The sequence below is a fragment of the Mandrillus leucophaeus genome, unplaced genomic scaffold, assembly GCF_000951045.1.
Source record: "Mandrillus leucophaeus isolate KB7577 unplaced genomic scaffold, Mleu.le_1.0 Scaffold98, whole genome shotgun sequence".
NCBI lineage: Eukaryota > Metazoa > Chordata > Mammalia > Primates > Cercopithecidae > Mandrillus > Mandrillus leucophaeus.
Window position 1 is genome coordinate 2,277,821 of NW_012110696.1, and position 19,704 is coordinate 2,297,524.

General features: G+C 48.6%; 1 protein-coding gene across 1 annotated transcript in view; it reads left to right on the forward strand.

Annotated features, from left to right (window-relative positions):
- Positions 1-19,704, forward strand: part of RNF212 (ring finger protein 212) — a 55,409-nt gene continuing 35,705 nt past the window's right edge. The window contains exons 1-4 of the mRNA XM_011970886.1: positions 1-66; positions 8,337-8,550; positions 11,485-11,559; positions 16,231-16,287. Of these exons, the coding sequence (XP_011826276.1) occupies positions 11,512-11,559; positions 16,231-16,287 (105 nt within the window). The 5' untranslated portion in view covers positions 1-66; positions 8,337-8,550; positions 11,485-11,511. The remainder of the gene's footprint in view (positions 67-8,336; positions 8,551-11,484; positions 11,560-16,230; positions 16,288-19,704) is intronic.

A 19,704-nucleotide genomic window follows, 5' to 3' on the forward strand; every position in this document is an offset into this window, starting at 1 on the left:
ACAGGTAAAAAGAATGAATGCTTGATTTGTAAAGCTCCTTGTCGTACAGTTTTACTTTCAAAACATGTAAGTTGAAATCTGTAGTATCTGCTTCTTAATCACAGTCATATTTCCTTTTAAATTTGTTATTTAATTTTTAGTCATTTATGGTGTCTAAAATTTTCAGTCACTCTGCTACGTTAACAAAGATATCTGAGTGATCAAAATGCAGTTAGGATTTAGTTTTTAAAACTTACTTTTTTTTTTTTTTCTGAGACGGAGTCTCGCTCTGTAAAACTTACGTTTTAAAAACTGTCTTAGCTGTAGATTGACCTTATTCCTAGGTTGTTGAATCGTGCTGTGTTCCTAGAAATGAAAGTGGGTTAAATAGATTTCTTTAGCACCATACAAGCACCTGAAGCGGGCGATAGAGTTTGGATTTGTATAGGGGTCATATATAATTAAGAGTGTTGTTGGTAAAGTAAGTTTAAAATCAATTACTGCTGAAGACTTAAAACAATGCCTTTTGTTCTCTCTATAAAATACTCAGTTTAACTTGTTATTGGGATAAACAAATGATTGGTGTTTTCTCTGCCTGATCTCCAAAATGTGCATTTGGTCTGATGATTTAAACATAATAGTTGTTTTTCTCTGATTACAAACATAATACAAAGTTACACAACATTCATACAGTACAGGAGATTATAATGGCAAATGTGTAACTCCCCAGATCCTGTTTCCCAGAGATGACAGTGGCCAGGAGTTTGACACCTGTTCTATGTGTGTTATTGTGATTTACCTTTTCGTAAAAATGGTGTCTTCTCGGCCAGGCACGGTAGGTCACGCCTGTAATCCCAGCACTTTGGAGGGCCGAGGCGGGCGGATCATGAGGTCAGGAGATTGAGACCATCCTGGCTAACATGGTGACACCCCGTCTCTACTAAAAGTACAAAAGATTAGCCGGGTGTGATGGCGGCGCCTCTAGTCCCAGCTACTCGAGAGGCTGAGGCAGGAGAATGGCGTGAACTGAGGCAGGAGAATGGCGTGAACCTGGGAGACAGAGGCTGCGGGTAAGCCGAGATCACGCCACTGCACTCCAGCCTGGCTGACAGAGCAAGACTCTGTCTAAAAAAAAAAAAAAAAAAGGTGTCTTCTCAGTTGACATTATATTTTGGGCACACTCACTCTTAAAATGACTGCATTATATTTTAGTATTTTCCTATCAGTGAGCCTTTGGATTTTTTTGGTTTTTCGCTGTTTCGAACAACCTTCCAGTGAACATTTTTAACCAGTATCTCTCCACACTTGTAAGAATATTTCTGTGACATAAATTCCTGAAGTGATGAAAAAGCAAGGGCAAAAGATGTAAATGTTTACACTTTTAACAGAAAATACTTTCTTTTCCTCCACACGTGTGGCAGCTTAGAGGCTCAGTGACTGCCTGCTTCTGCTCCTCACGTAGTGATCCCGCACTAAGCCCTGTCACATGGTCAGGCTGGAGGCTGGTGAGCCCTTAGCCTTACTCTAGCTTGGGTGGAATGTTCAGGTCGTTTACTTACTTTCTTGTTTCCTAGTAAATATATTTAAGACCATCCGTGTCTTTCTGTGCACTGCTATTCTTTATCATTTTGAGTACCACTTTTCTCTCTTTTCTAAATAAACTCTAATCTGTCTTTTTATTTTTTTAACTCAAGAATTATTTGAAAGGATATGCTTTAGTTTCCAAGTGGTTAGATTTTAGCTCCCTGTCATTTTCATCGTTAATTTTTAGTCCTATGGGATTCTGATGAGAGAATATGGCTATGTGGGTTTTTTAATTATCAGGATTTTCACTGTGGTTTAATACATGGTAATTGTTCATATTTGATGGGCGTTTAAAAAGGCATGTGTTCCTTTCTGTGTGTCTGAGTGTGTGTGTGTGTGTGTGTAAGTAAAATTGTTTAAAATGTGGAAGTTGTTCCTGCTTCTTTTTCTCTAAACCATCACAGACTGTGTGGGCTCTTTCTTCCGTAGTCTCTTCCAAATGCCGGTCTTCCTTTCCCTGTTGCTCCACCCCCCATAGGAGCTTCTGGTTCCTCCTCCTCTCACTCTGGCTTCCTAGAGCCTCTTCACCCTGCAGCCAGAGGGATCTGCGTAAATGCATCCCAACTTTCCAGGAGTCAATGCCAAAGTCCCCCACGCCTGTAGGCCCTGTGGCCTGGCCTCTGGCAGCCTCGTGGTCCCCAGGCAGCAACTGTGGGCTACAGCCTCTCCAGGAGCCAGGGTCTTCCACCTCAGTGCCTGGCTTTCCTGTTCCCTCTGACTGGAATGTCCTCTCAGATGGCCACAGGCTCCATCCCCCGCAGCCTTAAGGTGTCTATGGAATGTCAGGAGACATCACCAACAGCTCTGGGTCATGCTGACTTCTTTGACCCTGACCTGCAATAGAAGGGACGCTTTATATTATGGCAGTGTGTGCATTTGCACGTGGGTGCATCCGTGCATGAGCACTTCCGTGAAATCAATTTCACGAAGCACTTCTTACCCTCGCTTAGTGCAGTACCCTCTGATCGTTTCTATTCTCATGTTGTTTTGTCTTTAAAACAAAACATGTTATGAGTAAACTTCCCCAGACCTGATTGTGACAGACACCACCGTGTAAAAGTGACCCTCTGACGCTGTGTTCCTTGACCTGGATTATTCTGCTTCGCACTGTGTGTCACCACCTAAGATATCTTTATATATTGATTTGTTTGTCATTAAAATGCTCCGTTACGACTGAACGCACAAAATAGGGCACCACCGTATTGGTTGGGTGGTGGATGGCCAGGGAGCAGGGCAGACTGAAGGATGTGCCTGGGGATGTGGTGGGTGGCCGGGCCACCGGCAAGGGAGACTCCGGTGAGCCCGGAGCAGAGCAGGGGCTGTGCTCCCCCCGCATCTGCCTCCTTGAGGAGGGAGAGTGTAAGCTAGACTGTGCCGGTTTTTACACACACGTGGAAAGGAGTAGCTATAGTAAGGAGATGAAGGATGAGGATGCCCCACAGTCATGGACATACCAGTTGCTTTTAAACTCCAAGTGGTAAGAGATAAGTCTCGAGGGTGAAGGCCTTGAAAGTTGAGGCAGCACTTCTGCCTCACTTCACTTGATGGGAACCCCAGCAGGCAGAAGCAGGGCTTGGAGACAGCAGACAAGAAAGCTCCCCCAGAAGGTAGTCCAGCCCAGGCTCTCCCTGGGGAAGGAGCCCCCAGCACCCATCCTCAAATACCTCATGCCATGCACCTGTGTTCTTCCTTCTCCCTTGATGCGGTGGGGAGTGTTTCTTAGTTTTCCTGCCCCGTGCCCCCATTAGACGTCAGGTCACAGCAAGGATGCAGACACGTTCATTGTCTTTCTAGCTCGTAGACTGCAGGCCAAATCGGGACCCAGTTGCCCCAGCATCTGAGCTGGGCAGTGACAGTGGTGTTGGGGGTGCTCCACTCTGGGGGAGTGACTTTCTGTGTAGGGGAGGAGTGACCTGGATACCAGTGACCAGATGGCAGACCGGGCCAGGCTGGGCAGTCATCCCCACACCTGCTCCCTCTGTTCCTGGGCACCTGGCTGTACTCATTCTCCCCGTCTACCTTCCCATGCTGAAATGCAGGCAGGAGCAATGAAGGCCACTTCCAGGCCTGAGCCATAAAAACAGCCTCCTAGACAGCCCTCCACCGCCCTTCCGTCACGGTAGAAGCTCAGGAGAACAGAGCAGAGCTGCTGGGGGCAGGGTGACCTGGGCCCAGGGCCTGTGTGGAAGGCCACCCACTGAGCCTGGTCTTGAACTATTGTGTGGGCAAGAAACAAGTGTCCCCACAATAAGCCATTGAGATTTGGGGGTTGTCTGATACACCAGTTGGCCTACATTCATCTTCTCATGTCCACATATATTTTGGAGGCAACTCGGCAATTTCCACACACATAGAATCCTGTTGGGATTTTTATTGTGCACTTACTGTTCTTTAGGGAGGCTTTGTGCATCAGTGTTAGTATTTTTCTTAGGTATTTAATGATTTGGACTGCTACTATTACAGTTTTAAAAAAACTACCTCTTAAGTGCTTGTTGCTAGTATATAAAAATGCAGTTGATTTTCTTAACTTTCACTAGTGACCTTGCAGAATTTACTTGATAACTCTGTTGGTTTATATGTAGATTCTGCTAGAACATTTACATATGCAAACATGTTATCTTGGAATAAGGACTGCTTTAGATTTCTCTTTGTAATCCTTATGTGCTTCCTTTTTTTTTTTTTTATGGCATTGGCTGGGACCTCCAGTACAGTGCTGAATAGAAGTAGTGGCATTAGCTGATGCCCCTGTCCTTTTCCTGATTTCAAGGTCAAACTTTCAGTGTTTCATCAAGTATCATATGTGCATCAAGTTTTTGCTAAGGTGCTTTTTAATCATCATGAATGGTATTGAATTTTGTTAATTTTTCTATAGTTATTGACTGTAACTATTAGCTTATTCTATAGCTGTTGAGATTATCATTTAATTATTCTCATTTATTTTGTTAATGTGGTGAGTTGCATTTATTTTTCAAATTTGAAACCCACATTAGATTCTAGGAACAAATTCAACCTTGTAGTGATATAAGATAGCTTGTATCTGTAAGTAAATTCAGTTTGCTACTATTTTGCATGGGGTTTTTTGCACCTGTGTTCATATGAGAGCTGGACCTGTAAATATTTTTTCTTGTAATGCCCCTTTCACATTTTGGTAAATCAGGTCTATTCTAGTTTCATAAAACAAGTTGTAAATTATTTTTATTTTTCTCCTCTCTGGAAAAGTTTTTTGTAAGATTGGGGTTATTTCTTTAAATGTTTGGTAGAATTCAGGAGTGACACTATTTAGGCCCAGTAAGTTTTTTTGTGCAAAGGTTTTTTTTTTTTTTTTTTTTTTTTGAGACGGAGTCTCGCTCTGTCGCCCAGGCTGGAGTGCAGTGGCCGGATCTCAGCTCACTGCAAGCTCCGCCTCCCGGGTTTACGCCATTCTCCTGCCTCAGCCTCCCGAGTAGCTGGGACTACAGGCGCCCGCCACCTCGCCCAGCTAGTTTTTTGTATTTTTTTTTAGTAGAGACGGGGTTTCACCGGGTTAGCCAGGATGGTCTCAATCTCCTGACCTCGTGATCCGCCCGTCTCGGCCTCCCAAAGTGCTGGGATTACAGGCTTGAGCCACCGCGCCCGGCCTGTGCAAAGATTTTAAACTAGGGATTTAATATCTTTATTAGACATGGAACTATTTAAAGTTCCTGATTCTCCCTGAGTCAGTTTAAGTAAATTGTATTTTTCTAGGAATTAGTGCATTTCATCGGAATTTTCAAATTTCTTGTCATCAGTGTTCTTGTAATCCACTCATATTTTTCACGTCTGTAAGTTCCATAATGATGCCCCTTGTTTAATAGTGGGTATTATGAATTCTCTTTTCTCTTGACCAGTTGTGCCAAATGTTAGTGATTTTTATTAGTACTGTGGACTCTTGAACAACACAGGTTTGAATTGTGTGTGTCCTTGTATACGTAGATATTTTTCCAGTCAGATGCAGATCAAAAATACAGTATTCATGGGATACAAAACCTACTCAGATGGAGGGCTGACCTTTCCTGTACGCAGGTTCTACAAGGCCAACTGTGGAACTTTAGTATGCTTGGATTTTGGCACACATGGGGTCCTGGAACCAGTTGCCCCTCATATACTGAAGGACGACTGTATTTTCACAAACTAATTTTTAGCTCTTTTGATTGTGTCCATTTTATATTTGTTTCCTATTTTGTTAATTATCTTTATCGTTTCCTTTTTGTCTGGATTTAATTTGTTCTTTAAGGTGGGTGCTTAGGATTAATTTTCAACCTTTCCTCTATAATATTTACATGATAGGGTCATAACTTTCCCTCTGTGTTCGCTTTTGCCTGCAGTATACATATTTGATTATATTACATTTTTATCTTTGAATTTTGAGATTTCTACTCAGTTTCTCCTGTGACCCATGTGTTACCTAGAAGTATATTCATTTTTAAATATTTGCAAGTTTTTAGTTACAATTTCTATGAACTTTTATTGAAGTATAACACATAGCCAAGTACACACATTATGAGTGTATACCTCAGTAAATTTTTCACAATCAGAATGTAACCAACATTTAGGCCAAGGAAAGTAGTTTACCTGCTGCTGCAAGCTTTCTTAGGTGTATATACAGATATTTTTGCACGGAGAAGGAAGAGCCCTTCACAAGGTGAAAGATAATGGGGCCACATGTGTATTTTTGATTCCCCACGGTAGGAGCTGGAGGAGGGATGACACTCAGTAGAGTTTTCTCAGGTGAAAGGAGCAGTAGATGATGATGTAGCAGATGATGTCACAAGTGGTGTGGAATTTTATTAATTTTTCTCTAACTATTGACCGTAACTATTTCATTAGTTTTTTTCTTCCATAGTAGGATTTATTCATTCTGGAGAATTGGTCGGAACTGGAGATACGGGTGGCAGAGTCATAATACTTCAACAGGAGCAGATGAACAAAATCTCATCTTAAGCAGAAGGGAATACCATGTTTACAGGACCTTTCAGAACCATGAGGCAGAGTTTGACCACTTGAAAATTTCAGAAAGAGAAGAAAAGTTCCACAAAACTAGGTGGTTACCCGAGAAAAATTCTGCTCAGTATTGTCTACCAATAATAAAACAATACAATTATGGAAAATCAGTGAAAGGGACGAAAGACCAGAAGGATATAACTTGAAGAGGAAGATGGAGTGTGTAGAGATGCCACCACAGCTACTGCACTGTGAGTGCCAGTCTTTTGTCCACAAAGAGCATCTGCCAATGCTCATACTTGTCACATCAACTCAATTCCTGTTAATAGTGATTTTGAAACATATTTATCTGCAGGTGATTTGCAGATTAAAATCAGGTCTTTGGCCGGGCACGGTGGCTCATGCCTGTAATCCCCTGCACTTTGGGAGGCCGAGGTGGGTGGATCACGAGGTCAGGAGATTGAGACCATCCTGGCTAACACAGTGAAACCCTGTCTTTACTAAAAAATACAAAAAATTAGCCAGGCATGATGGCGGGCACCTATAGACCCAGGTGTTCGGGAGGCTGAGGCAGGAGAATGGCGTGAACCTGGGAGGCACAGCTTGCAGTGAGCTGAGATCGTGCCACTGCACTCCAGCCTGGGTGACAGAGTGAGACTGCGTCTCAAAAAAAAAAAAAAAAAAACAAATCAAGTCTTTGGCATCTGGAAATTATAGACGGGAGTTTTAATATTGTAGATATCAAGCCTGACAATATGGAAGAGCTAACCGGTGATTTCAGCTGCAGAATTCCATCTGAACAGCTGTAACACATCTGTATCTAGCAGCAGTAAAGGAACTATTTGCTCATGTGACGTGAGAGTGTCTGCCCTCTGTGATAGGCATTCTACGCTGAAGAACCTGATGATTCCAGCAACGGGTCATTTTTGTCTGAAATCATCTCCTTTATTTCTGATGTAAAATTCAGCCAGAGTGGTCAAATATGATGATAGAGACCATTTGTTCGTCAAAAGTTAGAACTTCAATATGGAAAACATGGCTGGGCACAGTGGCTCACACCTGTAATCCCAGCACTTTGGGAAGCCGAGGTGGGCAGATCACCTGAGGTCAGGAGTTTGAGACCAGCCTGGCTAACATTGAGAAACCCCATCTCTACTGAAAATAACAAAAATTAGCCGGGCTCAGTTGCACACGCCTGTAATCCCAGCTACTTGGGAGCCTGAGGCTGGAGAAGCACTTGAACCTGGGGAGTGGAGGTTGTGGTGAGCCGAGACTGCGCCCCTGCACTCCAGCCTGGGCCACAGGGTGAGACTCCATCTCAAAAAAAAAAAAAAAAAAAAAAATTCTGGAAAATACCTGTGGAAATGTAACAGATGCACGAGTAGCTCAGAAGTAAACTGTGCACTGTGTGAAAAGGACCATGTGTCTGACGAATTCCATGTTGTTGGAATGGATCTGACAGTGTTGTGACTGGGTCTTACAGTAATTTCAGAATGTTTGACAGGAACACAAAACAAGACCTAACCTTAGAAGTATCACGGGAAAGCAGTAAGCCTGGTACAATTCTGAAGCCATGCGAAGTCCGTGCAGGCAGCAAGCAAAAGAAGATGAAATCAGTGTTGACAGCCGAGACTCCAGCAAGGAAATCCCGTGTGAGCCTGGCACCCCAAGGAAAGTATCGTGCTGCGGCCAGTACAATCTGTGTGTGTTTCAAGACGGTAAAATTAGGGCTGGCATTCCTAGCCAGAGAACCCCCTTCCTGCCTCGTTGCAGTGGCTGAATCAGCCTTCGTGATGATAAGAGCACTCTTGCAGTGCCCGTTTCCTGTGTCTGACAGCGAGTCACCAACAGCACGCCTCTACGGCTGCGTGAGGAGAGCTCCGTGGATCGCGCACGCTGGTGCCCCCGTGTCCGCTTGTGCCTTCGGGCCTCCTGGACTCAATTGCTCTGCACCGGCGTTGGTTTCCTCCAGTCCTTACGCCCTCTGCTGTGGTAGTGTGAGACGCAGCAAAGGCCTTCAGTCACGCTGTGAGATTTAACTGTGTGTCCTCATTCCTGTACCATTGTGGAGCACACACCCACCTTTTAAAAATTAAATACAAAAAGAAAACATTCGTTTATGATTTTCCTAGGGATTGTGCGAACAATCTTGGCTTTTAAAAGTCTAACGTAAATTCAGTTTTCCTGATGATGCAAGGGCCTCAGCTCTCACCCAATCCCCCTTCTCCTGGCCTTCCCACACCGCTCCTCCAGCCACACTGGCTCTCACTGCGCTAGGCCCCACCATACAGTGCAGCCATGGACAGCTAATACTCATTTAGATTTTCCCCCATTTCCCCCTCTTCCCTGTTCCTCTCTGCCTCCCAAATCTCTGTGCTTCTATCAGGAATTATTTTTCCTACCTACAGGGAATTCCTTTATTATTTTAGTACTGGGCTGTTAGTGACAAATTTTCAGTTTCTGTTTTTAAAAAATACCTCTTTTTCTTGAAGTACATTTTCACAGACTTCAGAATTCTTTGTTGAAAATGAATGCACCTTAGCACTTTGAAAATTCCAGCCCTGGCTTATCGCCGGCTCTCTGCGACATGGGTGCCGGGGTGGAGGAACGGCTGCCTGTGTTCTGCGCAGGCCTCACTGAGGTCTGTGCATCTGTGCTGTGATGCCATTTGTTAGTTTTGTAGACTTCTTGGCTGTTCTGTCTCTAAGCTCATCTTCTGGACATTCTGGAGCGCCCGTCATGTGTAGAATGACTCAGTCCCCCTTACCCAGAAGGCCGTGGAGCCAGATTGATCTGTGACAGCTTCTTCAGTTGCTCCCATTTCTGGTCCATGGAGCTCTTGGTCTTGTCTTTGAGTCATCTGTGTATTTATAATATACGTTAGATAATAGTGACAGTCCCTGCTCGCTGTGCACTCACATGGGCCATGCTCCGCTGGGAGCACTTTTCCTGTATTGTGTCACCTGCTACTTGCCATGGCCAGGGCTGAGGGGTGCTGTTTCTGCCTCTCTTTTATACATGGGGAGACCAAGGCACAGAGGAATTAGGTGAAGAAGCAGGGTTGCAGGTCAAGGGTGTGCAGAGCTGGATTTAGGCCAGACTCTGAGCTCCTGACCCCTGTCCCATTGGACACACTGCTTGTGCCTTTGCCGTTTGGTATGTATGGGAGGGTGTTACACAGGAGCTCCTACCCCATCCGAGCCAGAGCCAGGTCTCCCCTCTGCTGGGTTTGAGTCCTCGCGTTACAGAGGAGCTCACCTCCAGGATGCTCTGCTTGGCCTCTGCCTCTGGGGACCTGGGAGTGGATTCTGGAGTGGGTTCCAGGACCTCTTCATCTGCACCTGCCCCGGGTGTTGGAGCTGGTGCCTTAATCCTGATCTAAGCCAGTCTACACTGTCTTCTAGAATTCTTCAGTCTGATTGATTCAAGATATCATTTCCTGTTTTCTACCACAAATAGAGTATTTTTTCCTAAATTTTACTGTCATTTCAGTGGGATTTGGGGAGCCAGTGGTAGGTAGGTGGATGGGCTCAGATGACCATCTTGACCTTCTACACGCTCACCGTCCTGAACCACAGAATGGGAGGAGGTACAAGGTTCTTCCTACATCTTGTCATTCTGGTGTTTGCCCCTTTCTTTGTTTTTGGTTTTGGATTTTGGTGTTTGAGGGGTTTGTTTGTTTGTTTGTTTTGAGATGGAGTCTCGCTCTGTTGCCCAGGCTGGAGTACAATGGCATGATCTTGGCTCATTGCAACCTCCGCCTCCCGGGTTCAAGCGATTCTTCTGCCTCAGCCTCCCAAGTAGCTGGGATTACAGGCACCTGCCATCACGCCCAGATAACTTGTATTTTTGATAGAGATGGGGTTTCACCATGTTGGCCAGGCTGGTCTTGAACTCCTGACCTCAAGCGATCCGCCCACCTTAGTCTCCCAAAGTACTGGGATTACAAGCAGGAGCCCCTTTTCTTTGAACTGCTCAGGCGATTCTGGTTCACGGCAGCTCCATGCCTAGCACAGCTGTCACCTGGTATTCTGTGCTAGCGTGGTCCTTGGTGGGGAAAGTGAGGGAAGGCCGGGGTGTGGGGAGGCGAGGCAGGGCACCCTGGAGGCACTTGAGAAGGAAGTTGGCAGTGTCTGCATGAGGGCTTGTAACCAGACGCTTTTTTTTTTTTTTTTTTTTGAAACAGAGTCTCACTCTGTTGGCCAGGCGGGAGTACAGTGGCGCGATCTCGGCTCACTGCAACCTCCACCTTCCTGGGATCACACCATTCTCTTGCCTCAGCCTCCCGAGTAGCTGGGACTACAAGCTCCTGCCACCACGCCCGGCTACTACTTTGTATTTTTAGTAGTGACGGGGTTTCACCGTGTTAGCCAGGATGGTCTCGATCTCCTGACCTCGTGATCCGTCTACCTCGGCCTCCCGAAATGCTGAGATTACAAACGTGAGCCACCACGCCCGGCCTACCAGATGGCTGTTTCTTAAACCTGCATCCTTTCTTAAGGTCCTTACACTTGCTTTTTAAATAACTTGACATGTACTTGTGACTACATAGTGGTGACTTAATGCTTATCAGCTTATTTCATCCTTCTGATTTTAGTGTGTCTCCACTGTACAGGAGGCTGGGCTGGAGGTCTTCATTCGTGGCGACCCTCTGCCCTCACTAAGACCCTTTTGAGGAGGGAGCGTATCTTTGCCGTAGCCCAGAGGGGCTCAGCGCCTACCAGGCTCTGCCTCCCAGCCCTCACCACTGCCCGGCACTGCCCTCAGAAGGAAGCGGCCAGGACGAGGGACTGTCCTGCTGATCGAAGCTGTACCTGGCAGGGCCGCTGAGAGGCCATTCACAATGTACTGGCCATTTGAGTCATCTACAGCTAATTCTAGGTCTTGAAGTACAGATTTTAACTGGTGGCCAGAAGCATTTATTAGACGCAATAAATGTAGAGTTGTTTCTTTCTGTTTCAGACTGACGCAGATATCCAGGCGTTCTTCATGAGCATAGGCAGTCTGTGTAAGAAGTACTCCAGGGAAACCTCCCAGGTGAGCTGTGGGGGGTGCACTTGGTTCCGTGATGAGCAGATGCACTATTCCGAGACTGTGGAGCTGTGGGGGGTGCACTTGGTTCCGTGATGAGCAGGTGCACTATTCCGAGACTGTGGAGCTGTGGGGGGTGCACTTGGTTCCGTGATGAGCAGATGCACTATCCCAAGACTGTGGAGCTGTGGGGGGTGGGCTTGGTTCCGTGCTGAGCCAAGTGCACTATCCTGAGACCATGTGTTTTCTGTGTTCTGGAGGCAAGTTCCTTTGAAGATATTTGATCAGCAAATATTTTCTGCCAGAATATTTCTGTGGGTTGAATTTTTACTTACTTAATGGTGAAACATTTACATACAAAAGGTTCTGATTTTGACAACGTCCATTTGGTCTATTTTATTGTTGTTTTTGCTTTTGCTGTCACATTGAGACAAAGTGGTCTCAGTCAGCTCTGGGGTCCTTTTGGGCAAGATGCCCCCTCCCCATATTCACACCTTAGAATCTCAGGTTTGGGAACCCTCCCCACCAGGTCAGGGCTCTCTGGGTTCAGGGCAGCAGGTTTCTTCTTGACACTGTCCTTCTCTGACAGTCGCCTGGAGCCTTCTGCCCGGCTTCCGATCGCTGCTGATCCCTGCATGGCAATGTTGGCTCCATGGGCCCCCCTCCTGGTAGCTGAGCCCCTTTCATGGCAATGTTGGCTCCATGGGCCCCCCTCCTGGTAGCTGAGCCCCTGTCATGGCAGTGTTGGCCCGTGATGCCCCCTCCTGAAAGCTGAGCCCCTGCCATGGTAATGTTGGCTCCATGGTTTCCCCTCCTGGCAGCTGAGCCCCTGCTGTGGAAGTGTTGGCTCCGTGGTCCCCTCCCCTGGCAGCTTTTGCCAGCTGCTGTGCCAGTCCTCTCAGTTGCAGCTTGTCCATTCTCTACCTGTTTCTTCCTGACCCTCCTCCCAGTTAGCACGCGCCTCCATGCCAAGCCTCCCCCACCCCCGGCTTCTGACACAGGTCATTGTCCTCTGTGCCCACCCCTGCATGCTGAGTGGCACTTCTGGCCTCCTTGGATGTCACTGGACAGCTGCAGTCCACCAGTCTGGGGGACAGCTGCCAGGAGAAGAAGGGGTCCTTCCCCTGGCCCCCATCCCGCACTTCCTTTCCCTCTTCTGTAAAGAGTGCAGCTCCCACCGTTGGCCACCCCACCTGCCTTGCGGGGAAAGAGGCCTAGTAGGGGCAGCCAGGATCTGAGGCGAGACACTGAGGATGGACCCCCGCATGTCACTCTCCTTGGTGGGCTTGTGCCTTCAGGCCGTGGTCAGCCAGGTCACCAAGACTGTCCTCTCTCTGGGAGGTTGTCCCACTGCAGCAAGCTTCCTTGGTTCTGAAACAGCCTGAATCAGCCACAGTGTCTCGAGCTGTCCCGGGGCTGTTCTGAAACAGCCTGAATCAGCCACAGTGTCTCAGGCTGTCCTGTGGCTGTTCCCATCTCAAGTTATGCTCAGTCACATCCTCCAGGGAGGTGCCCAGAGGCTCAACCCGTGGAAGCCAAGCAGCACCCAGAGATCCCCAAGAGTGCTGGCTCAGCACCACACGGGCACCCAGACCAGGATGCCGGCGCTCCCAGAGCCAGCCAGAGTCCCATGGAAACACCATCCAGGACGCACCTCACCCCCCCACCCACGCTGCTCCACCCAGCAGGACCCTCATTCAAGCCAAGTCCCCTTGGGGCCAGAAGTCGCTGGAGTTCATAAAACACGTATGTTTTCACAGACCTCAGAGCCACAGGCTGCACGCTGCAGGGCAGTTTTGCCAAGTGCCGCAGAGGCCAGGTGCTGTCTCAGGAGAGAAGACCCAGCAGACCCGACCAGCCCCTCCAGCCACCTGTCTGCTCTGCCTCTCAGGCCTCTCAGGCTTTAGGCATGGACGGTGGAGACGGCTGGCTCCAGCCTGGGCAGCACAGGCTCTGCCCAGTGACCTCACAGCCCCACTGTCTGTCAGTTACACTACGGCGGTGAGCGCCACAAGCACAGGGTGGAATTTTCCCGTACCTACATGATGTGGTATTGTAATATTTACACTCTAATATCAACGTAACATAAATATTGGAATATTTGTTACATATATTAACACATAATGGATTTATTGTTATTTTTAAATGAATTAATAAATAGTTTTAAATTTGTCTCAGTCTTAATTTCTAATAGGGTAAATATCAACAGATAAAACCCACATAAGCAAAGCTCTTTGGGGCCTTCAGTAACTTTTAAGAGTGCAAAACTGGCCTAAGACCAAAACTGTGAGCACCACGGCTCAGGCCTTGGGACCTGCCCTGGGACAGCGTCAACAAACCACCTCAGCCTCTGCCTGCCCCAGTGCCCCTTCCTAGTCTAATTGGTAACAAACATCTTCCTCTTCCCAATAACCCTCTAAGATCCGTTCCATCCACCCAGCCTCTGCCCTGCCTCAGGCTTCGTCAGCACTGAACATGCAGACACTGGTCCTGGTGTGGTCAGGAGCTCATGTTGATGAATACAGGCACAGTCCACTCTGTGGAGGGGAACTGGTAGTGAACTGAAGAGTCAGAAGTGTGCTTCGGACCAGGCAGCCGCCTCTCCTGGCCTCTTGGTGAGAGTCCGCATGAGTGACCTGCACTGTCCCCCAACTACCTTCACTCTCAGGCCTTCACAGCCTCCTGGTTCGCAGGATGTGGGCAAAGCACGCATGAGCACCGGGCAGCTCCTCCTTGGGGCCCTGGGCTGACCTGGCCCAGCACAGCCTCTGTGACCATCGCAGCCCTGGAGTTTTGCAGTGATTTCATTGACCTGTTTCTCTGTCTCAGTTCAAGAGGCATATTCTCTGCAAGATAAACACTCACCATCCCTTTTAAACTTTGTTTTAGTATTAAAATCTACCCTCTTCTGAGGCCACACCCAGTGTCTCAAGTCTCTGGGCCCCAACATTGGTCAGAGTCCAGGCCAGATAAACCGCGGAGGCGGCATGATGCAGGCCCGTGTGGCTCCCCCAGTGGAGCCCTGGAGGCTGCTGTAGACCCGTCAACACCCGGACAAGTGGGTCTTGGCTGCCCCCCAAGCTCATGTGAGGCTCCCCAGCTCCGTGCTCAGTTGAACTCACCCCATCTGCTGCTCAGTTCCCCTTGGAGACTTGCCCTGCAGCCCAGTCCTTGCTGCAGCCACACCTGCCCTGCCAAATCAGAGCCAGCCACAGACTGACCTCATCTCACCAAGGCCTTTCGCTGAGAACAGCCAGACCGGGCACCCCCACAGTCGGGATCAGGCACGTCTGCTGGTAGGTTCCTCCGCGAGCATGTGAAGCTGAGGAGCAGAGGCCCTTGCCTGCAGGGTGGAATGTTCCTGCTGAGGGTGCTTTGGAGAAGCTTCCCACACAGGCACAATTGAGCGGGGCTTGAGGGGCGCGTGCAGGTGTCCCCGACAGGCAGCAGGACTTGAGAAGTGTCAGCAAAGGTTGGAAAGGTGCCCTGGCCGTGGCCTGCGATGTGCCCGAGAACTGGAGTCAGAGCAGCCTGCAGAGTCCTTCTGTCCACTCCTCTTCATAGCCCATGGCGTAGTACCCAAGACTGTCTTCCCTCCTGGGTGGAGACACAGTCCCCTTGTCGAGTAGGGGAGAACCCTAGAGCTCCGAGTCACTCCAAGAACGCAGCAGCCCGGAGACCACGAGGCTGTCATCCCTGCTGTCCTGTAGGAGGGCCCCTGTGCAGCCCCGTCCTCTGGAGATGGCCTGTCATGGAGGAGGTTGGGAACAAAGGCCTGGTGTGTGCTGGGCCTGCCTTTCCACAGAAGGGAAGATGCCTGCCCTGTGTTTGCACTGGGCCAGTGAGCCATGTGCAGACGCAAGCCGTTCCCTTGTGCTTGTGTGATCACCGCAGATGGCGGGGTGGAATGAAGTGGGGGATGGAGCTAGAGGATGCTGATTTCAGTAGCAATGGAGCCACAGTTAGCCCTGTTGTTTGTCAGCCTTTCCAGCCTGGTCTTTCCAGAGGGTAGGCACCACTGTCTGAACACTTGACTCATACGAAATAGCTCTCTCTTCCTCTGAGGAAATCACAGGCCTGTCTTTCCTGCTTCTGGTGGTTCTCTCAGAAACCCAGTTCAAGCTGCCTAGACAGCATACATGGAATCTGGGGCTCCTGTAAATGGGAGGTGCTGGTGTCAGGCATGGCTGGCTCTGGGAGTGCAGACAGGTCCACTAGGCATCTGCCAGCTCTGTGGGTCTCACTTAGCCTCATTCTGTGTGCCAGCTCTCTTTCCATCTGCCCCTGCCATTGGTCCAGCCCTGTTTGGTCAGGAGGCCCTTCCTCAAACCAGTGGCCATTATCAGAGGGACAGCACCCTGTGGTTGGCCCAGAGGGAGCACCACTCACAACCTGAATGGAGCAGGTTGCTGGGGAGACTTTCCTGTCGTGCCTGTTAAGCCTCCCCTGTGTTTGCCTTTGGCCCTGCCTGCTGGCACTCACACCTTCTCTGCCCACCCGTGGGGGGTGTCTGCCCTGGCAAGCACTGGCCATGGGCATCTGTGGGGGCAGGACACACATAAGACAAGCACTGTGAGCTGTTCTGAGAGTCCCTCCAGCCTCCTCCTCCCCCAACAAAACTTCCAGCCACAGAGATCATGTACCCATGTCAGCAGCTGAAACGTATGATCTTTTCAGGTTTCAGAATTTCAAGAAAAACACAGGAAGAGATTGTTAGCCTTCTATAGAGAAAAGGTAAGTCAAATAGATTCATTGTCACTTGAATTATTTTGACCTTTAGATTTAAATGTCAGACTTGTTAACACCTTGTTCTCAAAGGGGACAGGCTGCTAGATGCAATATCTGTTTCTCTGCATGTTTCCAGCTATGGGGACATTGTCACTGTCCCCTTCTGACCAGCCTATTGGCCCAACCCTTGTCTGTAGTTACCAAGTAGCCCATTGGGTGCAGCACCACATGGGCCTCCCTGCCCAGCCACGTTTATCCCCTCAGCCACTGGGGTCAACATCGGGGTCTTGGGAGCTTAGGAGGCAGTTTGAAGGCTTCTCTGCTTAACCATCCCATTTTAATAAACAAGTCCTTTTTAAAAAACTTTGAAGATTATGTAGTCAGTAAAGTCAGGAACCCAGCTTTAAAGACAAGGGACCCTGGGGCCATTCCCTGAGTACGGAAACCAGTGTGTGACCCTGCTGCCTCCTGTCTGTGCATGAACATTTTATGTACACTCAGACCTGGAGCAGACAGATCACCCTTGGCCCTGCTTGCCAGCTGGTCACCCCCTCCTTACCCCTTCCATCCTGTTACCCCCACCCTGTCTTGTCACCTTGCCCTGTCCTGTCACCCCCATCTCACCCCTCACCCCATCCTGTCACCTCATCCTGTTACTCCATCCCTGTCCTGTCACCTCTAATCCCAATTCTGTCACCCTTATCCCATCCTGTCACCACTCACACCATGTTGCTACCCCCACCCTGTCCTGTCACCCCATCCCATCCTATCACCCCTCATCCCATCCTGTCACCCCTCACGCCCACCCTGTCCTGTCACCCCGTATCAGTCTGTCTTCACACTGCTATAAAGAACTACCTGAGATTCAGTAATTGATAAAGGAAAGAGGTTGTATTGATTCATGTTCAACATGGCTGGGAAGGCCTCAGGAAACTTACAGTCACAGCGGAAGGCAAAGGAGAAGCAAGGCATGTCTTACATACCAGCAGGAGAGAGGGCAGGGGGAACTGCCAAACACTTTTAAACCATCAGATCTCATGAGAACTCACTATCACAAAAACAGCATGGGGGAAACTGCCCCCATGATCCAGTCACCTCCCACCAGGTCCCTCCCTTGACACATGGGGATTGCAATTCAAAATGAGATTTGGATGGGGACACAGAGCCAAACCACATCATTCCACCCCGCCCCCTCCTAAATCTCATATCCTTCTCACATTTCAAAACACAATCATACCTTCCCAGCAGTCCCCCAAAGTTTTAACCCATTCCAGCATAAACTCAGAAGTCCAAGCCCGAAGTCTTATCTGAGACAAGGCAAGTTCCTTTCACCTGTGAGCCTGTAGAATCAAAAACAAGTTAGTTACTTCCAAGATACTATGGGGGTACAGGCATTGGGTAAATGTTCCCATTCCAAGTGGGAGAAATTGACCAAAACAAAGGGGCTGCAGGCCCCATGCAAGTCCAAAACCCAGCAGGGCAGCCATTAAATCTTAAATTTCTCCTCTTATCCGATGTCTCACATCCAGGACATGGTGATGCAAGGGTCAGGGAGCTCCCAAGGCCTTGGGTAACTCCACCACTGTGGCTCTGCTGGGTACAGCCCCAGTGGCTGCTTTCTGGGCTGGGGTTGAGTGCCTGCAGCTTTTCTGGGTACACAGTGCAAGCTGTCAGTGGATCTACCATTCTGGGGTCTGGAGGACAGTGGCCCTCACGGCTTCACTAGGCAGCGCCCCAGTTGGGACTCTGTGTGGGAGCAACCACCCCACATTTCCCTTTTGCACTGCCCTAGCAGAGGTTCTCCGTGAGGGCTCTGCCTCTGCAGCAGACTTCTGCCTGGACATCCAGACATTTCCATACATCTTCTGAAATCTAGGTGGAGGTTCCCAAACCTCGACTCTTGTCTTCTGCACACATGCAGGTCCAACACCATATGGAAACCGCCATTGCTTGGGGTTTGCACCGTCTGAAGCAGCAGCCCAAATTGTACCTTAGACCCTTTTAGTCATGGCTGGAGCTAGAGTGGCTGGGATGCAGGGTGCCATGTCCTGAGGCTGCACAAGAGTTGGGCAGGGGACCTTGGCCTGGCCCATAAAACTACTTTTTTCTCTCTGGGCCTATGATGAGAGGGGCTGCTGTGAAGATCTCTCACATGCCCTGGAGACATGTTCTCCACCATCTTGGCTCCTCGTTACTTACACACATTTCTGCAGCCAGTTTGAATTTCTCCCCAGAAAATGGGTTTTTCTTTTCTACTGCATGGTCATGCTGCAGTTTTTTCAGACTTTTATGTTCTGCTTGCCTTTTAAACATAAGTTTCAATTTCATATCATCTCTTTGTGCACACTTACATGACTTTGCTTTCAGAAGAAGCCAGGTCACATCTTGAACGCTTTACTGCTTAGAAATTTCTTCTGCCAGATACCCTAAGTCATCTCTTTCAAGTTCAAAGTTCCACAGATCTCGAGGGCAGGAGCAAAATGCCTCCAGTCTCTTTGCTAAAGCATAACAAGAGTGACTTTTGCTCCAGTTCCCAATAAATGCCTCATCTCCATCTGAGACCTCCTCAGCCGGAACTTCACTATCCATATCACTATCAGCATTTGGGTCAAAGCCATTCAACAAATCTCTAGGAAGTTCCAAACTTTCTCACACCTTTCTGTCTTTTTCTGAGCCCTCCAAATTGTTCCAACTTCTGTCCATTACCCAGTCCCAAAGTTGCTTCCACATTTTTAGATATGTTTATAGCAGTGCCCCACTCTACTGGTACCAATTTTCTATATTAGTCCATTGTCACACCGCTATAAAGAACTACCTGAGACTGGTTGATTTATAAAGGAAGGGGGTTTAATTGACTCACAATTCTGCGTGGCTGGGAATCCCTTAGGAAACTTAGAATCATGGCAGAAGGCAAAGGGGAAGCAAGGCACATCTTACTTAGCGGCAGGAGGGGGTGGAGGGGAACTGCCAAACACTTTTAAATCTTCAAATCTCGTGAGAACTCAGTGTCATGAGGACAGCATGGGGGAACCACCCCCATGATCCAATCACCTCCCCCAGATTCTTCCCTTGACACATGGGATTACAATTTGAGATGAGACTTGGGTGGGGACACAGCCAAACCATATCATACCCCCACCACATTCCGTCACCCCTCAATCCCATTCTGTCACCCCCTTACCCTATCCTATTACCCCTTCCCTGCTTCTGTCACACCCACCCTGTCAGCCTCTCCCCTGTCGTGTCACCCCCACCTCGGTTCTGTCACCCTCACCCCATCCTGTCACCCCACCCTATCACCCTCACCCCATTCTGGCACCCCCACCTATCCTGTCACCCCCACCCCATCCTCTCACCCCCACTTCTCTCCTGCCACCCCCAATGCCATTGTCTCTCCCCCACCCTATCCTCTCTCCCCCACCC